Source organism: Somniosus microcephalus, chromosome 9 (genome assembly GCF_052327205.1).
Source record: "Somniosus microcephalus isolate GS21.2 chromosome 9, FLI_Smic_1.0, whole genome shotgun sequence".
In the NCBI taxonomy this organism is placed as follows: domain Eukaryota; kingdom Metazoa; phylum Chordata; class Chondrichthyes; order Squaliformes; family Somniosidae; genus Somniosus; species Somniosus microcephalus.
In genome coordinates this window covers 251,925,471-251,945,781 of record NC_140995.1, presented here as the reverse complement: position 1 = coordinate 251,945,781, position 20,311 = coordinate 251,925,471, and the positions used below count along the sequence as shown (strand labels likewise).

General features: G+C 45.9%; 1 protein-coding gene across 3 annotated transcripts in view; it reads right to left on the bottom strand.

Moving 5' to 3' along the window:
• Nucleotides 1-20,311, bottom strand: part of btbd9 (BTB (POZ) domain containing 9) — a 250,367-nt gene that overhangs the window by 46,406 nt on the left and 183,650 nt on the right. For all 3 annotated transcript variants that reach the window (XM_085998155.1, XM_085998157.1, XM_085998156.1), the window contains one exon: nt 7,900-8,007. In XM_085998155.1, coding sequence (XP_085854281.1) covers nt 7,900-8,007 — 108 coding nt within the window. The remainder of the gene's footprint in view (nt 1-7,899; nt 8,008-20,311) is intronic.

Sequence of the window (20,311 nt, the reverse complement as noted above, 5' to 3'; positions counted from 1 at the left end):
ATCTGAATGACAACCAAAAACTCCCATTCCTACTGGGGGAGGAGAGAAGCTGTGTAACACTGGCGGCACACTATGTTACAGCTTGCCATGAACAGAGGGACAACCAGTAAACTAAGAAAAGAGTATATATAAACAAGGCGAATGTATATTTATACACTCAGGGATATACCTGTTTATACACTGTATGAATAGAACTGCGTTTATGTGTTCAACCATAAATGTATTTTGATGCTTTGGCAACATAAGATGTACCTTATCATGCCAATAAAGCGATTTGAATTTGAATTTGAATTTGACAGGGTCACTGGCAAGGCTTGGAAGCTAAGCAGAGCCAGGCCTGGTTAGTACCTGGAGGGGTGACCATCAGGGAAGACCAGGTACAGAAGGTCACGGAAGGAGCCCCGAGGAGGGGCGGTTGGTGAGAAGGTCACGGAAGGAGGAGCGGCTGGTGAGCAGGCCCGGGCGTTGGGCTGAAGATTGTCGGACAGGAGGAATGGTGGAGCGCACCGACGCAGCGGCTTTGCTTCTCCCAGTCATGGGAGCTTGCAAGATCACATTTCGTTGTTCATGTACTTGTGCAATGACAATAAAAGTTGAATTATTGAATTATTACACAGTAGCCACCGACGTCTGCTGAATGGGATTTGGAAGCCATAGAGATCCGATGGCGCGTTGGCAGGACCGGGAGAGAGTAACTGTGCACCGTGTCGGGGTGGATAAAGCTCTCCGTGCTCCCGCTGTCGAAAAGGCAGGTAGTGGCGCGGCCGTTTACCGTAATGTCCATCATGGACCTGGACAGTTGGTGAGGGAGAGATTGGTCCAGCGTCACGGAGGCCAGCGTATGGTCGAGCGAGTCGCTGTGGTCGTCAGACGAGGCGGTGGTTGAGTCCGGGTCACCCGCGATTGGAGTTGGAGGCGTCCAAGATGGCGGACAAAATGGCTGCGCCCATGATCCCGATCCCCACGCGGCTGGAGGTGTCCAAGATGGCGGACAAGATGGCTGCCCCCACGGTTCACATGCGGCGCTGCTGGTGTTAGCGGTTTTACCTTTGCAGGCGCTGACGTAGTGTCCTTTCTTCCCGCAGCCAGAGCAGGTAGCGTTTTTCGCCGGGCAGCGTGCTCTGGGGTGTTTTGCCTGGCCACAAAAGTAACATTTCGGGCCCTTGGACATCGCTGCAGCAGTTGGTGCCGGGGGTGGCGGTCCCATGACCCAAGGTTGCGGCGTCCACGGTGCGGAGCGGTTAGGGGAGAATGCGTCCATATTCCGGTGGGCCGCGTCCAGCGAGAGCGCGAGGGACACTGCCTTCTTCAGGTCGATTTCGCCCTTCTCCAGCAGTCTCTGCCGGGAGTAGTCGGATTTGAGGCCCGCAATGAAGGCATCTCGGATAAGTCCCTCCGCGTGTGTCGCGGCCGATACCTCTTTACAATCGCAGGCTCGGCCGAGTATCTGTAGTGCCCGTAGGAATGCCTCCACCGATTCCCCGGACTGCTGTTTGCGGGATCTCAGGAGGTGTCTGGCATAAACCGTATTTACCGGGCGTGTGTATTGTCCTTTTAGCAGATCGATAGCCGCCGTGTAGGTAGTCGCGTCCTGGATGAGCGTGTAGACTTGGTGGCCCACCTTGGAGGCCAGGATTTTTAGTTTGTTTCCATCTAGAGTCACGGCTGAGGCTTCCAGGTAAGCTTCGAAGCAACGCATCCATTGTGCGAACTTGGTAGACGAACCCGCCTCTTGAGGGTCTAGGTCCAGGCATGTTGGTCTGAGGGCATGCAGCAGCGCCTGCTGCTCAGCGTTTGGTGCCGTCGTTTGCTGCAGCGCCTGCTGCTCAGCGTTTGGTGCATCAGCCTGCTGCCCAGCGTTTGGTGCCAACATTTTGCTTTTGCTAATAAAATTGATGCGCTATCAATTACTCATAAAAGATGGAGAGTTAGGAGAGTAACTAAAAGGCTTTTATTAGCAAAGAACAGAGCATGCCTCTCGTGGTTGACTGGGTTCCAAGAAGGCAGGGGGCTGCAGAGCAGTCACCTTTATACCTGGGCCTGTGGGTGGAGCCAGGGGCGGAGCCAGCAGAGGCATGTTGAGGCATGCATAGATACAACAGTGTTCAACAACAACAACAACGGTGGACAACAATAACAGTGGTTTACCACACCTTCTCAACCGCCTGCTGAACCTGCATGCTTACCTTCAGTGACTGGTGCAAAAGGACACCCAGGTCTCGTTGCACTTCCCCTTCTCCCAATCTATTGCCATTCAGATAATAATCTGCCTTCCTGTTTTTGACACCAAAGTGGATAACCTCGCATTTATCCAAGTTATATTGCATCTGCCATGCTTCTGCCCAATCATCCAACCTGTCCAAATCATACTGGAGTTTCTCGGCATCCTCCTCACAGCACACACGCTCACCCAGCTTTGTGTCGTCTGCAAACTTGGAGATATTACATCTAGTTCCCTCGACTAGATCATTAATATATATTGTGAATAGCTGGGGTCCAAGGGCCGATCCCTGCGGTACCCCACTAGTCACTGCCTGCCACTCGGCAAAAGAGCCGTTTATTCCAACTCTTTGCTTTCTGTCTGCCAACCAGTTCTCTATCCAAGTCAATACCTTGCCCCCAATCCCATGTGCCTTAACTTTACACGCTAATCTCTTATGCGGGACCTTATCGAAAGCCATTTGAAAGTCCAAATACACCACATCCACTGGTTCTCCCTTATCTATTTTACCAGTTACATGCTCAAAAAATTCCAGTAGATTAGTCAAGCACGATTTACCTTTTGTAAATCCATGTTGACTTTGTCCGATCCTGTCACTGTTTTCCAAGTGCTCTGCTATTACATCTTTTATAATGGACTCTAGCATTTTCCCCACTACCAATGTCAGGCTTACCGGCCTGTAATTCCCCATTTTCCCTCTACCACCTTTTTTGAATAGTGGGGTAACATTAGCTACCCTCCAATCCATGGGTACCGTTCCAGATTCTTTTGAATGTTGGAAGATGATCAGCAATGCATCTACTATTTCTAGGGCCACTTCCTTAAGTACCCTAGGATGTAGATTATCAGGCCCTGGGGATTTATCGGCCTTCAATCCCGTCAATTTCCCTAACACCATTTCCCTACAAATACTGATTTATTTCAGTTCCTCCCTTTCATCAGACCCTATGTTCCCTGACATCTCTGGGAGGTTATTTGTGTCCTCCTTTGTGAAGACAGAACCAAAATATGTATTTAAGTGGTCTGCCATTTCTTTCTTCCCCATTATAAATTCCCCTGATTCTGACTGCAAGGGACCTACACTTGACTTCACCAATCTTTTTCTCTTCACATATCTATAAAAGATTTTACAGTCAGTTTTTATATTCCCTGCAAGCTTACTCTCATATTCTATTTCCCCCTTCTTAATTAATCCCTTTGTCCTCCTTTGTTGAATCCTAAACTGCTCCCAATCCTCAGGTTTACTGCTTTTTCTGGCCAATTTATATGTCCTCTCCTTGGATCTTATGCTATCCCTAATTTCCCTTGTTAGCCACGGTTGAGTCACCTTTTTTTGTTTTATTTTTATGCCAAACTGGGATGAACAAATTCTGTAGTTCATCCATGCGGTCTTTGAATGTTTGCCATTGCCTATCCACCGTCAACCCTTTGAGTGACATTCCCCAATCAATCCTACCCAACTCGCTCCTCAGACCATCGTAGTTTCCTTTATTTAAATTCAGGACCCTAGTCTCGGAGTCAACTACTTCATTCTCCATTTTAATGAAGAATTTGATCATATTATGATCGCTCCGGCCCAAGGGGCCTCGTACAACAAGATTGCTAATTAATCCTTTCTCATTACATAATACCCAGTCTAAGATGGCCTGATCTCTAGTTGGTTCCTCGACATATTGGTCCAGGAAACCATCCCGTATACACTCCAGGAATTCCTCCTCCACAGTATTGTTACTAATTTGGTTAGCCCAATCTATATGTAGATTAAAGTCACCCATGATAACTGCTGTGCCCTTATTGCACGCTTCTTTAATTTCCCTTTTAATGCCATCCCCAACCTCTGCATTACTGTTTGGAGGTCTATATACCACTCCCACTAAAGTTTTCTGCCCCTTGGTATTTTTCAGTTCTACCCATACAGATTACACAACATCAGAGCTAATATCTTTCTTACAATTGTGTTAATCCCCTCTTTAACCAGCAATGCTACCCCACCTCCTTTTCGCCTATCTTTCCTGAATATTGAATACCCCTGGATGTTGAGTTCCCAGCCTTGGCCACCCTGGAGCTATGTTTCCGTAATCCCAATCAAATCATATTCGTTTACCTCTGTTTTCGCAGCTAATTCATCCACCTTATTACGAATGCTCCTCGCGTTAAGACACAAAGCCTTCAGGCTTGTTTTTTTTAATGCTCTTAGACCTTTTAGAATTATTATTTACTGTGGCCATGTTTGATTTAAACTGTTGATTTCTCTGACTGCCACTTTTGTTTTTCTCCTTATCTTTTGCTTTTATCCTTGTTTCCCTTTCCTCTGTCTCCCTGCTCAGGTTCCCAACCCCCTGCCATTTTAGTTTAAACCCTCCCCCAGAGCACTAGCAAACATTCCCTCTAGGACATCGGTTCCAGCCCTGCCCAGGTGCAAACCCTCCGGTTTGTACTGGTCCCACCTCCCCCAGAACCGGTTCCAATGTCCCAGGAATTTGAATCCCTCCCCCTTGCACCATTCCTCTAGCCACGTATTCATCTTAAATATCCTTCTATTTCTACTCTGACTAGCACGTGGCACTGGTAGCAATCCTGAGATTACTACCTTGAGGTCCTATTTTTTAATTTACCTCCTAACTCCCTATATTCAGCTTTTAGGACCTCATCCCGTTTTTTACCTATATCGTTGGTACCTATATGCACCACGACAACTGGCTGTTCACCCTCCCCTTCTAAAATGTTCTGCAGCCGCTCTGAGACATCCTTGACCCTTGCACCAGGGAGGCAACACACCATCCTGGAGTCTCGTTTGCGGCCGCAGAAACACCTATCTATTCCCCTTACAATAGAATCCCCTATTACTATAGCTCTACCCCTCTTTTTCCTCCCGTCCTGTGCAGCAGAACCACCTCTGGTGCCGGGAAGTTGGCTGCTGCTGCCTTCCCCTGGTAAGCCATCCCCCTCAACAGTATTCAAAGTGGCGTATCTGTTTGAGAGTGGGATGTCCACAGGGGACTCCTGCACTACCTGCCTGCGCCTACTACTCTGCCTGTTGGTCACCCATTCCCTTTCTGCCTGTGCAACCTTTACCTGCGGTGTGACCAACTGAGCAAACGTGATATCCACGATGTCCTCAGCATCGCGGATGGTCCAGTATGTATCCAATCGCAGCTCCAGCACCACAATGCGGTCTGTCAGTAGCTGCAGCTGGATACACTTCCTGCACACATGGTCATCAGGGACACAGGAAGTGTCAGAGTTCCCACATAGTGTAGGAGGAGCATTCCACGGGACCGAGCTGTCCTGCCATGACTTACCCTTTAATTAATTCAAATTAAATTAAACAAATCAATCCCACCAATTACACTACAGTTAAATGATTATTAAATTATTTCTTGATTTATACTCTGTCTTACAGTATAGCTACTGTTAGGGGGCCTATATACTACTCCCACCAGTGACTTCTTTCCCTTACCATTTCTTATCTCCACCCAAACTGATTCTACATCTTGATCTTCTGAGCCAATTTCATTCCTCACCACTGCACTGATCTCATCCTTTATTAACAGAGCTATCCCACCTCCTTTTCCTTTCTGCCTATCCTTCCGAAATGTCAAATACCCCTGAATATTCAGTTCCCAGCCTTGGTCACCTTGCAACCACGTCTCTGTAATGGCTATCAGATCATACCCATTTATTTCTATTTGTGCCGACAACTCATCTATCTTGTTACGAATGCTGCGTGCATTCAGATAAAGAGCCTTTAATTTTATCTTATCATTTTTCCCTACTCTGACTCTATTTTCTGGTGCACTCTTATGCTTGTACACTCTGCCCCTTCCTGATGCATTCTGGTTATCATTACCCCTGTCGTTGCTCTGCTCTATTGCCTTCTCCTTTCTCTTTGCCTTCCTAAATACCCCTTCACCTGAACCCGTCTTCTATTTCCAGCTTAGCTTTTCTCCCTTCTGACTCTACCCTCAGGTTCCCATCCCCCTGCCAAGCTAGTTTAAACCCTCCCCAACAGCACTAGCAAAACCCCCGGCGAGGATAGTGGTCCCGCTCCCATTCGATGCAACCTGTCCGGCTTGTACAGGTCTCACCTCCCCCAGAAACGGTTCCAATTCCTCAGGAATCTAAAGCCCTCCCTCTTACACCATCTCTCCAGCCACACATTCATCTGCTCTATCCTCCTGTTTTTGTACTCACTAGCACGTGGCACCGGGAGTAATCCGGAGATTACTACCTTTGAGGTCCTGCTTTTTAACCTCTTCCCTAGCAGCAGCGGCAGCAGAGCGGACCTAGGAGGAGCGCTGAGGTGGCGGCAACGTATATAGGGAGCCCGAGGCGCAGGTAGGCCCCACAGCAGCGTCGGCGGCAGAGCGGACCTAGGAGGAGCGGCGATGTGGCGGCAACGTATATAGGGAGCCCAAGGCGCAGGTAGGCCCCACAGCAGCGTCGGCGGCAGAGCGGACCTAGGAGGAGCGGCGATGTGGCGGCAACGTATATAGGGAGCCCAAGGCGCAGGTAGGCCCCACAGCAGCGTCGGCGGCAGAGCGGACCTAGGAGGAGCGGCGATGTGGCGGCAACGTATATAGGGAGCCCAAGGCGCAGGTAGGCCCCACAGCAGCGTCGGCGGCAGAGCGGACCTGAGGAGCGGCGAGGGTCCCAACTCAGCACCGGCAGAATTTTGAAAGTGTGAGGTCAGAAGTCAAAAAGTGATGTCGGCACAAGGGAGCTGATTGGTGAGTATCTGGTAAGTGTTTTTACTTGGCTTTCATAAAGTTTTAAGTTTATTCCAGCTAGTTTAGTAAATAGTCTGTTAATTAGAGGTACGGCAAGGCAGCTCACACCCGTGGGGATTGCACATCCTGCACACTGCACATCCTGCACCATGTGGGAAGTCCTGGACACCTCCCGTGATCTGGACGACCACATGTGGGGGAAGTGTCGCCAGCTACAGCAGCTCGAGCACCGGGTTACGGAGCTTGAGCAGCGGCTGCAGTCAGTGCTGTGCATCTGCGAGGCTGAGAGCTACGTGGATAGCACGTTTTGTGAGGTGGTCACCCTGCAGCTTAAAAATGTGAAGGCAGAGCGGGAATGGGTGACTGTCAGACAGAAGAGGAGGACCAGGCCAGTAGTGCAGGAGTCCCCTGTGCCCATCGTGCTCACCAACCAGTATTCGGTGCTGAGTACTGGTGAGGGCGATGGTTCCTCTGGGGAGTGCAGCCAGAGCCAAGTCCGCAGCACCATGGAAGGCTCAGCTGCACAGGCAGGGGGGGGAAGAGGCGAGGGAGAGCAATAGTGATAGGGGATTCAACAGTTAGGGGACGCTAAGGCAGAAAACGTTACGACCCTAATGCAGAAAACGCCACGACCCTAAACCTAATGCAGAAAAGGTCATGACGCTAACCCAAACGCAGAAAACGTCACGACACTAACGCAGAAAACCCCAAGACCCTAACGCATAAAACATCACGACACTAATCCCAAGGCAGAAAACACCACGACCCTAATCCCAAGGCAGAAAACGCCACGACCCTAACGCAGATAATGTTACGACCACAATGGTTTTTAATTTGCAGGCTGTTGAACTGAATTGAACTGGGAAGCGTGCAAACTATCAGATTAATTATTGATGGAAATCCTATCATGAAACATAAACTGTGAAAAGGGCAGAAAGAGATTCTCACTTGCAAGTGACTTTTGTGCGATCAGCCACCATCGTCCATTGCTGCTGGTTGTTGGAGACCTCGATGTAGAAACTGTAGCTTCGATCGTCACAGTCCCAGAGAAGCAACCTGATCAGAGACACAGACAGTAAAATACAACATGGATCATGGCACTGGTGGAGAGACTGGGGAAAGAGACAAGAGGAGGCCATTCAGCCCCTCGAGCCTGTTACACAAGAACAGGAGGAGCCCATTCAGCCTCTCGAGCCTGTTACACAGGAATAGGAGGAGGCCATTCAGCCCCTCCAGCCTGTTACACAGGAACAGGGGGAGGCCATTCAGCCGCTCGAGCCTGTTACACAGGAACAGGGGGAGGCCATTCAGCCCCTCGAGCCTGTTACACAGGAACAGGAGGAGGCCATTCAGCCCCTCCAGCCTGTTACACAGGAACAAGAGGAGGCCATTCAGCCCCTCGAGCCTGTTACACAGGAACAGGAGGCCATTCAGCCCCTCGAGCCTTTTACACAGGAACTGGAGGCCATTCAGCCCCTCGAGCCTTTTACACAGGAACTGGAGGAGGCCATTCAGCCCCTCGAGCCTGTTACACAGGAACAGGAGGAGGCCATTCAGCCCCTCGAGCCTGTTACACAAGAACAGGAGGAGCCCATTCAGCCCCTCGAGCCTGTTACACAGGAATAGGAGGAGGCCATTCAGCCCCTCCAGCCTGTTACACAGGAACAGGGGGAGGCCATTCAGCCGCTCGAGCCTGTTACACAGGAACAGGAGGAGGCCATTCAGCCCCTCGAGCCTGTTACACAGGAACAGGAGGCCATTCAGCCCCTCCAGCCTGTTACACAGGAACAAGAGGAGGCCATTCAGCCCCTCGAGCCTGTTACACAGGAACAGGAGACCATTCAGCCCCTCGAGCCTTTTACACAGGAACTGGAAGAGGCCCATTCAGCCTCTCGAGCCTGTTACACAGGAACAGGAGGCCATTCAGCCCCTCGAGCCTTTTACACAGGAACTGGAGGAGGCCATTCAGCCCCTCGAGCCTGTTACACAGGAACAAGAGGAGGCCATTCAGCCCCTCGAGCCTGTACACAGGAACAGGAGGCCATTCAGCCCCTCGAGCCTTTTACACAGGAACTGGAGGAGGCCCATGCAGCCCCTCGAGCCTGTTACACAGGAACAGGAGGAGGCCCATTCAGCCCCTCGAGCCTTATACACAGGAACAGGAGGAGGCCATTCAGCCCCTCGAGCCTGTTACACAGGAACAGGAGGCCATTCAGCCCCTCGAGCCTTTTACACAGGAACTGGAGGCCATTCAGCCCCTCGAGCCTTTTACACAGGAACTGGGAGAGGCCCATTCAGCCTCTCGAGCCTGTTACACAGGAACAGGAGGCCATTCAGCCCCTCGAGCCTTTTACACAGGAACTGGAGGAGGCCATTCAGCCCCTCGAGCCTGTTACACAGGAACAAGAGGAGGCCATTCAGCCCCTCGAGCCTATTACACAGGAACAGGAGGCCATTCAGCCCCTCGAGCCTTTTACACAGGAACTGGAGGAGGCCCATTCAGCCCCTCGAGCCTGTTACACAGGAACAGGAGGAGGCCATTCAGCCCCTCGAGCCTGTTACACAGGAACAGGAGGAGGCCCATTCAGCCCCTCGAGCCTTATACACAGGAACAGGAGGAGGCTATTCAGCCCCTCGAGCCTGTTACACAGGAACAGGAGGAGGCCCTTCAGCCCCTTGAGCCTGTTACACAGGAACAGGAGGAGGCCATTCAGCCCCTCCAGCCTGTTACACAGGAACAGGAGGAGGCCATTCAGCCCCTCGAGCCTTATACACAAGAACAGGAGGAGGCCATTCAGCCCCTCGAGCCTGTTACACAGGAACAGGAGGAGGCCATTCAGCCCCTCGAGCCTGTTACACAGGAACAGGAAGAGACCATTCAGCCCCTCGAGCCTGTTACACAGGAACAGGAGGAGGCCATTCAGCCCCTCCAGCCTGTTACACAGGAACAGGAGGAGGCCATTCAGCCCCTCGAGCCTGTTACACAGGAACAGGAGGAGGCCATTCAGCCCCTCGAGCCTTATACACAAGAACAGGAGGAGGCCATTCAGCCCCTCGAGCCTGTTACACAGGAACAGGAGGAGGCCATTCAGCCCCTCGAGCCTGTTACACAGGAACAGGAAGAGACCATTCAGCCCCTCGAGCCTGTTACACAGGAACAGGAGGAGGCCATTCAGCCCCTCCAGCCTGTTACACAGGAACAGGAGGAGGCCATTCAGCCCCTCGAGCCTGTTACACAGGAACAGGAGGAGGCCATTCAGCCCCTCGAGCCTGTTCTGCCATTCAATTAGATCATGGCTGATCTGTATCCCCACTCCATTTCCTACCTTTGCTCCATATCCCTCGATACTTTATCAAACGTCTTTTGAAAGTCCATATACACAACATAAATCCTCTCCATTACTTCATCAAAGTACTCGATCAAGTTAGTCAAACATGATTTGCCTTTAGTAAATCCGTGCTGACTTTCATTTATTAGCCCATACTTTTCCAAGTGCCGATTAATTTTGCCGCAGATTATTGTCTCAAAGTTTCCCCACGTTAGGCTCACTGGCCTGTAGTTGCCGGGTTTATCCCTCTCCCCTTTTTTGAACCAGATTGTAACATTTGCAATCCTCCAGTCCTCTGGAACCCCCCGCATATCCAAGGAGGATTGGAAGATTGTAACCTAGGAGGCATCCCATCCAGACCGCGACAACTTAGAAACATAGAAGATAGGAGCAGGAGTAGGCCATTCGGCCCTTCGAGCCTGCTCCGCCATTCAATGAGATCATGGCTGATCATCCAAATTCAGTACCCGGTCCCTGCTTTCTCCCCATATCCCTTGATCCCTTTAGCCTTAAGAAATATATCCAACTCTTTTTTGAATACATTTAATGAACTGGCCTCCACCACCCTCTGTGGCAGAGAATTCCACAGGTTCACCACTCTCTGGGTGAAGAAATTCCTCCTAATTTCAGTCCTAAATGGATTACCCCTTATCCTTAGACTATGACCCCTGGTTCTGGACTCCCCGGCCATCAGAAACATCCTTCCTGCATCTAGTCTGTCCAGACCTGACAGAATTTTATAGGTTTCGATGAGATCCCCTCTCAATCTTCTAAACTCCAGTGAGTATAAGCCCAATCGACACAATCTCTCCTCGTACGTCATTCCTGCCATCCCAGGTATCAGTCTGGTGAATCTTCGCTGCACTCCCTCCATGGCAAGAACATCCTTCCTCAGGTAAGGCGACCAAAACTGCACACAATACTCAAGGTGTGGTCTCACCAAGGCCCTGTACAACTGTAGCAAGACATCCTTGCTCCTGTACTTGAATCCTCTCACTACGAAGGCCAACATACCATTTGCCTTCTTAACCGCCTGCTGCACCTGCATGCTTACCTCCGCTTTATCTATTTTAATCCTATCCAATATCACGACTACCTCCTCCTTTACTGTGACATTGTCAGCACCCTCTCCTTCAGTGAAGACCGATACAAAGGCCTCATTGAGTACCTCAGCCATGCCCTCCGCCTCCACAAATCTCCTTTTTGGTCCCCAATCGGCCCTACCTTTCCTATGTCTACCCTTTTACTATTTATGTGCTTACAAAAGACTTTTGGGTTCCCTTTATATTAGCCGCTAATCTATTCTCATACTCTCTTTGCCCCTCTTATTCCCTTTTTTAGATCTTCTCTGTACTTTCTATATTCAACTTGGTTCTCGACTGTATTATGAACTTGCATTTGTCTTAAGCTTCCTTTTTCTGTTTTATTTTAACCTCTATATCTTTAGTCATCCAAGGAGCGCCCGCTTTGGTTGCCCTTCTTTTCTCTTCTCGGTACCCAAACCATCTCCTCTTTGAAGGCCTCCCATTGCTCATTTACCGTTTTACCTGACAATTTTTGATTCCAATCCACCTGGGCCAGATCCCTTTTCAACTCACTGAAGTTAGCCCTCCTCCAGTTAATTATTTTACGTTTGATTGTTCCTTGTCCTTTTCCATAACTATTCTAAGCCTGATGATATTATGATCACTGTTCCCCAAATGCTCTCCCACTGAACCATGCTCCACTTTCCCCACTTCATTCCCCAGAACTAGACCCAGCACTGCTTCCTTCCTCGTTGGGCTGGAAACGCACTGATCAAGAAAGTTCTCTTTTACACATTTCAGGAAATGCTCCTCCTCTTTGCCTTTACACTGTTACCATCCTAATCTATATTAGACAGAGTTAATAAGGAGAAACTGTTTCCAGTGGCAAAGGGGTCGGTTACCAGAGGACACAGATTTAAGGTGATTGGCAAAAGAACCAGAGGGAGAGATGAGGAGAATTTCTTTTATGCAGCAAGTTGTGATCTGGAACGTGCTGCCTGAAAGGGCGGTGGAGGCAGATTCAATAGTAACTTTCAAAAGGGAATTGGATAAATACTTGAAGGGATTAGGGGAGTGGGACTAATTGGATAGCTCTACTAAAAAGCCAGCACAGGCATGATGGGCCGAATGGTATCCTCCTTTGCTGTAGCATTCTATGATTTACCAGTGGCTTCAAAGACACAAATATCCTACACTCCACTCTGGTGAGCAACATCCTAGTGTAAATGGTGCACACTGGTGTAAACACCATGTAACAGACGCAAACTAGTGTGCATGTCATGTTATACAGACTCTCCAGTGTAAACACCATGCATGCTTCAGGGCAAATGCCATGTAATACACCAGCCACAGACACACACAAATGTACACACCAGACACACACACACTAATATACATTGTCTATGCGATTTATCGCTGTGGCCCTTCGGACTAATATAGAACCAGACACACACACAAATATAGAACCAGACACACACACTAATATAGAACCAGACACACAAACATAGAACCAGACACACAGACTAATATAGAACCAGACACACACACTAATATAGAACCAGGCACACACACTAATATAGAACCAGACACACACACTAATATAGAACCAGACACACACACTAATATAGAACCAGACACACACACTAATATAGAACCAGACACACACACTAATATAGAACCAGACACACACACTAATATACAACCAGACACACACACTAATATAGAACCAGACACACACACTAATATAGAACCAGACACACACACTAATATAGAACCACACACACACACTAATATAGAACCAGACACACACACTAATATAGAACCAGACACACACACTAATATAGAACCAGACACACACACTAATCTGAACCAGACACACACAATAATATAGAACCCGACACACACACACGAATATAGAACCAGACACACTAATGTAGAACCAGACACACACACTAATATAGAACCAGACACACACACACTAATATAGAACCAGACAGACTAATGCAGAACCAGACACACACACTAATACAGACCCAGACACACAAACATAGAACCAGACACACACACTAATATAGAACCAGACACACACACTAATATAGAACCAGACACACACACTAATACAGACCCAGACACACAAACATAGAACCAGACACACACACTAATATAGAACCAGACACACACACTAATATAGAACCAGACACACACACTAATATAGAACCAGACACACACACTAATATAGAACCAGACACACACACTAATATAGAACCACACACACACACTAATATAGAACCAGACACACACACTAATATAGAACCAGACACACACACTAATATAGAACCAGACACACACACTAATCTGAACCAGACACACACACTAATCTGAACCAGACACACGCACTAATATAGAACCCGACACACACACCAATATAGAACCAGACACACAAACATAGAACCAGACACACACACTAATATAGAACCCGACACACACACACGAATATAGAACCAGACACACTAATGCAGAACCAGACACACACACTAATATAGAACCAGACACACACACACTAATATAGAACCAGACAGACTAATGCAGAACCAGACACACACACTAATATAGAACCAGACACAAGCAATAATATAGAACCAGACACACACACTAATATAGAACCAGACACACACACTAATATAGAACCAGACACACACACTAATATAGAACCACACACACACTAATATAGAACCAGACACACACACAAATATAGAACCAGACACACACACTAATATAGAACCAGACACACACTCTAATATAGAACCAGACACACACACTGATATAGAACCAGACACACACACTGATATAGAACCAGACACACACACTGATATAGAACCAGACCCACACTAATATAGAACCAGACACACACACTAATATAGAACCAGACACAAACACTAATATAGAACCAGACACACACACTAATATAGAACCAGACACACACACTAATGTACACACCAGACACACACACTAATATAGAACCAGACACACACACTAATATAGAACCAGACACACACACAAATGTAGAACCAGACACACACACTAATGTACACACCAGACACACACACTAATATAGAACCAGACACACACACTAATATAGAACGAGACACACACACTAATATAGAACCAGACACACACACTGATATAGAACTAGACGCACACACTAATATAGAACCAGACACACACTAATATAGAGCCAGACACACACTAATAGAGCCAGACAGACACACAAATATAGAACCAGACACACACACTGATATAGAGCCAGACACACACACTGATATAGAGCCAGACACACACACTGATATAGTGCCAGACACACACTAATAGAGCCAGACACACACACAAATATAGAACCAGACACACTCACTAATATAGAACCAGACACACACACTAATATAGAACCAGACACACACACTAATATAGAACCAGACACACACACACTAATGTACACACCAGACACACACACTAATATAGAACCAGACACACACACTAATATAGAACGAGACACACACACTAATATAGAACCAGACACACACACTAATATAGAACCAGACGCACACACTAATATAGAACCAGACACACACTAATATAGGGCCAGACACACACTAATAGAGCCAGACACACACACTAATATAGAACCAGACACACAAACATAGAACCAGACACACAGACTAATATAGAACCAGACACACACACTAATATAGAACCAGGCACACACACTAATATAGAACCAGACACACACACTAATATAGAACCAGACACACACACTAATATAGAACCAGACACACACACTAATATAGAACCAGACACACACACTAATATAGAACCAGACACACACACTAATATACAACCAGACACACACACTAATATAGAACCAGACACACACACTAATATAGAACCAGACACACACACTAATATAGAACCACACACACACACTAATATAGAACCAGACACACACACTAATATAGAACCAGACACACACACTAATATAGAACCAGACACACACACTAATCTGAACCAGACACACACAATAATATAGAACCCGACACACACACACGAATATAGAACCAGACACACTAATGTAGAACCAGACACACACACTAATATAGAACCAGACACACACACACTAATATAGAACCAGACAGACTAATGCAGAACCAGACACACACACTAATACAGACCCAGACACACAAACATAGAACCAGACACACACACTAATATAGAACCAGACACACACACTAATATAGAACCAGACACACACACTAATACAGACCCAGACACACAAACATAGAACCAGACACACACACTAATATAGAACCAGACACACACACTAATATAGAACCAGACACACACACTAATATAGAACCAGACACACACACTAATATAGAACCACACACACACACTAATATAGAACCAGACACACACACTAATATAGAACCAGACACACACACTAATATAGAACCAGACACACACACTAATCTGAACCAGACACACACACTAATCTGAACCAGACACACGCACTAATATAGAACCCGACACACACACCAATATAGAACCAGACACACAAACATAGAACCAGACACACACACTAATATAGAACCCGACACACACACACGAATATAGAACCAGACACACTAATGCAGAACCAGACACACACACTAATATAGAACCAGACACACACACACTAATATAGAACCAGACAGACTAATGCAGAACCAGACACACACACTAATATAGAACCAGACACAAGCAATAATATAGAACCAGACACACACACTAATATAGAACCAGACACACACACTAATATAGAACCAGACACACACACTAATATAGAACCACACACACACTAATATAGAACCAGACACACACACAAATATAGAACCAGACACACACACTAATATAGAACCAGACACACACTCTAATATAGAACCAGACACACACACTGATATAGAACCAGACACACACACTGATATAGAACCAGACACACACACTGATATAGAACCAGACCCACACTAATATAGAACCAGACACACACACTAATATAGAACCAGACACAAACACTAATATAGAACCAGACACACACACTAATATAGAACCAGACACACACACTAATGTACACACCAGACACACACACTAATATAGAACCAGACACACACACTAATATAGAACCAGACACACACACAAATGTAGAACCAGACACACACACTAATGTACACACCAGACACACACACTAATATAGAACCAGACACACACACTAATATAGAACGAGACACACACACTGATATAGAACCAGACACACACACTGATATAGAACTAGACGCACACACTAATATAGAACCAGACACACACTAATATAGAGCCAGACACACACTAATAGAGCCAGACAGACACACAAATATAGAACCAGACACACTCACTAATATAGAACCAGACACACACACTGATATAGAGCCAGACACACACACTGATATAGTGCCAGACACACACTAATAGAGCCAGACACACACACAAATATAGTACCAGACACACTCACTAATATAGAACCAGACACACACACTAATATAGAACCAGACACACACACTAATATAGAACCAGACACACACACACTAATGTACACACCAGACACACACACTAATATAGAACCAGACACACACACTAATATAGAACGAGACACACACACTAATATAGAACCAGACACACACACTAATATAGAACCAGACGCACACACTAATATAGGGCCAGACACACACTAATAGAGCCAGACACACACACAAATATAGAACCAGACACACTCACTAATATAGAACCAGACACACACACTAATATAGAGCCAGACACACACACTAATATAGAGCCAGACACACACTAATAGAGCCAGACACACACTAATAGAGCCAGACACACACACAAATATAGAACCAGACACACTCACTAATATAGAACCAGACACACACACTAATATAGAACCAGACACACACACTAATATAGAACCAGACACACACACAAATATAGAACCAGACACACTCACTAATATAGAACCAGACACACACACAAATATAGAACCAGACACACTCACTAATATAGAACCAGACACACACACAAATATAGAACCAGACACACTCACTAATATAGAACCAGACACACACACTAATATAGAACCAGACACACACACTAATATAGAACCAGACACACACACTAATATAGAACCAGACACACACACTAATATAGAACCAGACACACACACTAATATAGAACCAGACACACACTAATATAGAACCAGACGCACACACTAATATAGAACCAGACGCACACACTAATATAGAACTAGACGCACACACTAATATAGAACCAGACACACACACTAATATAGAACCACACACAAACACTAATATAGAACCAGACACACACACTAATATAGAACCAGACACACACACTAATATAGAACCAGACTCACACACTAATATAGAACCAGACACACACACTAATATAGAACCAGACACACTCACTAATATAGAACCAGACACACACACTAATATAGAACCAGACACACACACTAATATAGAACCAGACACACACACTAATATAGAACCAGACACACACACTAATGTAGAACCAGACACACACACTAATGTAGAACCAGACACACACACTAATATAGAACCAGACACACACACTAATATAGAACCAGACACACACACTAATATAGAACCAGACACACACACTAATATAGAACCAGACACACACACTAATATAGAACCAGACACACACACTAATGTAGAACCAGACACACACACTAATATAGAACCAGACTCACACACTAATATAGAACTAGACGCACACACTAATATAGAACCAGACACACACACTAATGTGCACACCAGACACACACACTAATATAGAACCAGACACACACACTAATATAGAACCAGACACACACACTAATATAGAACCAGACTCACACACTAATATAGAACCAGACACACACACTAATGTAGAACCAGACACACTCACTAATATAGAACCAGACACACACACTAATATAGAACCAGACACACACACTAATATAGAACCAGACACACACACTAATATAGAACCAGACACACACACTAATATAGAACCAGACACACACACTAATATAGAACCAGACACACACACTAATATAGAACCAGGCACACACACTAATATAGAACCAGACACACACACTAATATAGAACCAGACACACACACTAATATAGAACCAGACACACACACTAATATAGAACCAGACACACACACTAATATAGAACCAGACACACACACTAATGTGCACACCAGACACACACACTAATATAGAACCAGACGCACACACTAATATAGAACCAGACACACACACTAATATAGAACTAGACGCACACACTAATAGAACCAGACACACACACTAATATAGAACCAGACACACACACTAATATAGAACCAGACACACACACTAATATAGAACCAGACACACACACTAATATAGAACCAGACGCACACACTAATATAGAACCAGACACACACACTAATATAGAACCACAGACACACTAATATAGAACCACACACACACTAATATAGAACCAGACACAAACACTAATATAGAACCGGACACACAAGCAATAATATAGAACCAGACACACACACTAATGTAGAACCAGACACACACACTGATATAGAACCAGACACACACACTGATATAGAACCAGACACACACACTAATATAGAGCCAGACACACACACTATTACAGAACCAGACACACACACTAATATAGAACCAGACACACACACTAATATGGAGCCAGACACACACACTAATATAGAGCCAGACACACACACTAATATAGAACGAGACACACACACTAATATAGAACCAGACACACACACTAATGTAGAACCAGACACACACACTAATGTAGAGCCAGACACACACACTCATGTAGAACCAGACACACACACTAATGTAGAACCAGGCACACACACTAATATAGAACCAGTCACACACACTAATGTAGAACCAGACACACACACTAATATAGAACCAGACACACACACTAATATAGAACCAGACACATACACTAATGTAGAACCAGACACACACACTAATGTAGAACCAGACACACACAAATATAGAACCAGATACACACAAATATAGAACCAGACACACACACTAATATAGAACTAGACACACACACTAATATAGAACCAGACACACACACTAATGTGCACACCAGACACACACACTAATATAGAACCACACACACTAATATAGAACCAGACACACACACTAATACAGAACCAGACACACACACTAATATAGAACTAGACACACACACTAATATAGAACCAGACACACACACTAATGTGCACACCAGACACACACACTAATATAGAACCACACACACTAATATAGAACCAGACACACACACTAATACAGAACCAGACACACACACTAATATAGAACTAGACGCACACACTAATATAGAACCAGACACACACACTAATGTGCACACCAGACACACACTAATGTGCACACCAGACACACACACTAATATAGAACCAGACACACACACTAATATAGAACCAGACGCACACACTAATATAGAACCAGACGCACACACTAATATAGAACCAGACACACACACTGATATAGAACCAGACACACACACTAATATAGAACCAGACGCACACACTAATATAGAACCAGACGCACACACTAATATAGAACCAGACACACACACTAATATAGAACCAGACGCACACACTAATATAGAACCAGACGCACACACTAATATAGAACCAGACGCACACACTAATATAGAACCAGACGCACACACTAATATAGAACCAGACGCACACACTAATATAGAACCAGACACACACACTAATATAGAACCAGGCACACACACTAATATAGAACCAGACACACACACTAATATAGAACCAGACACGCAC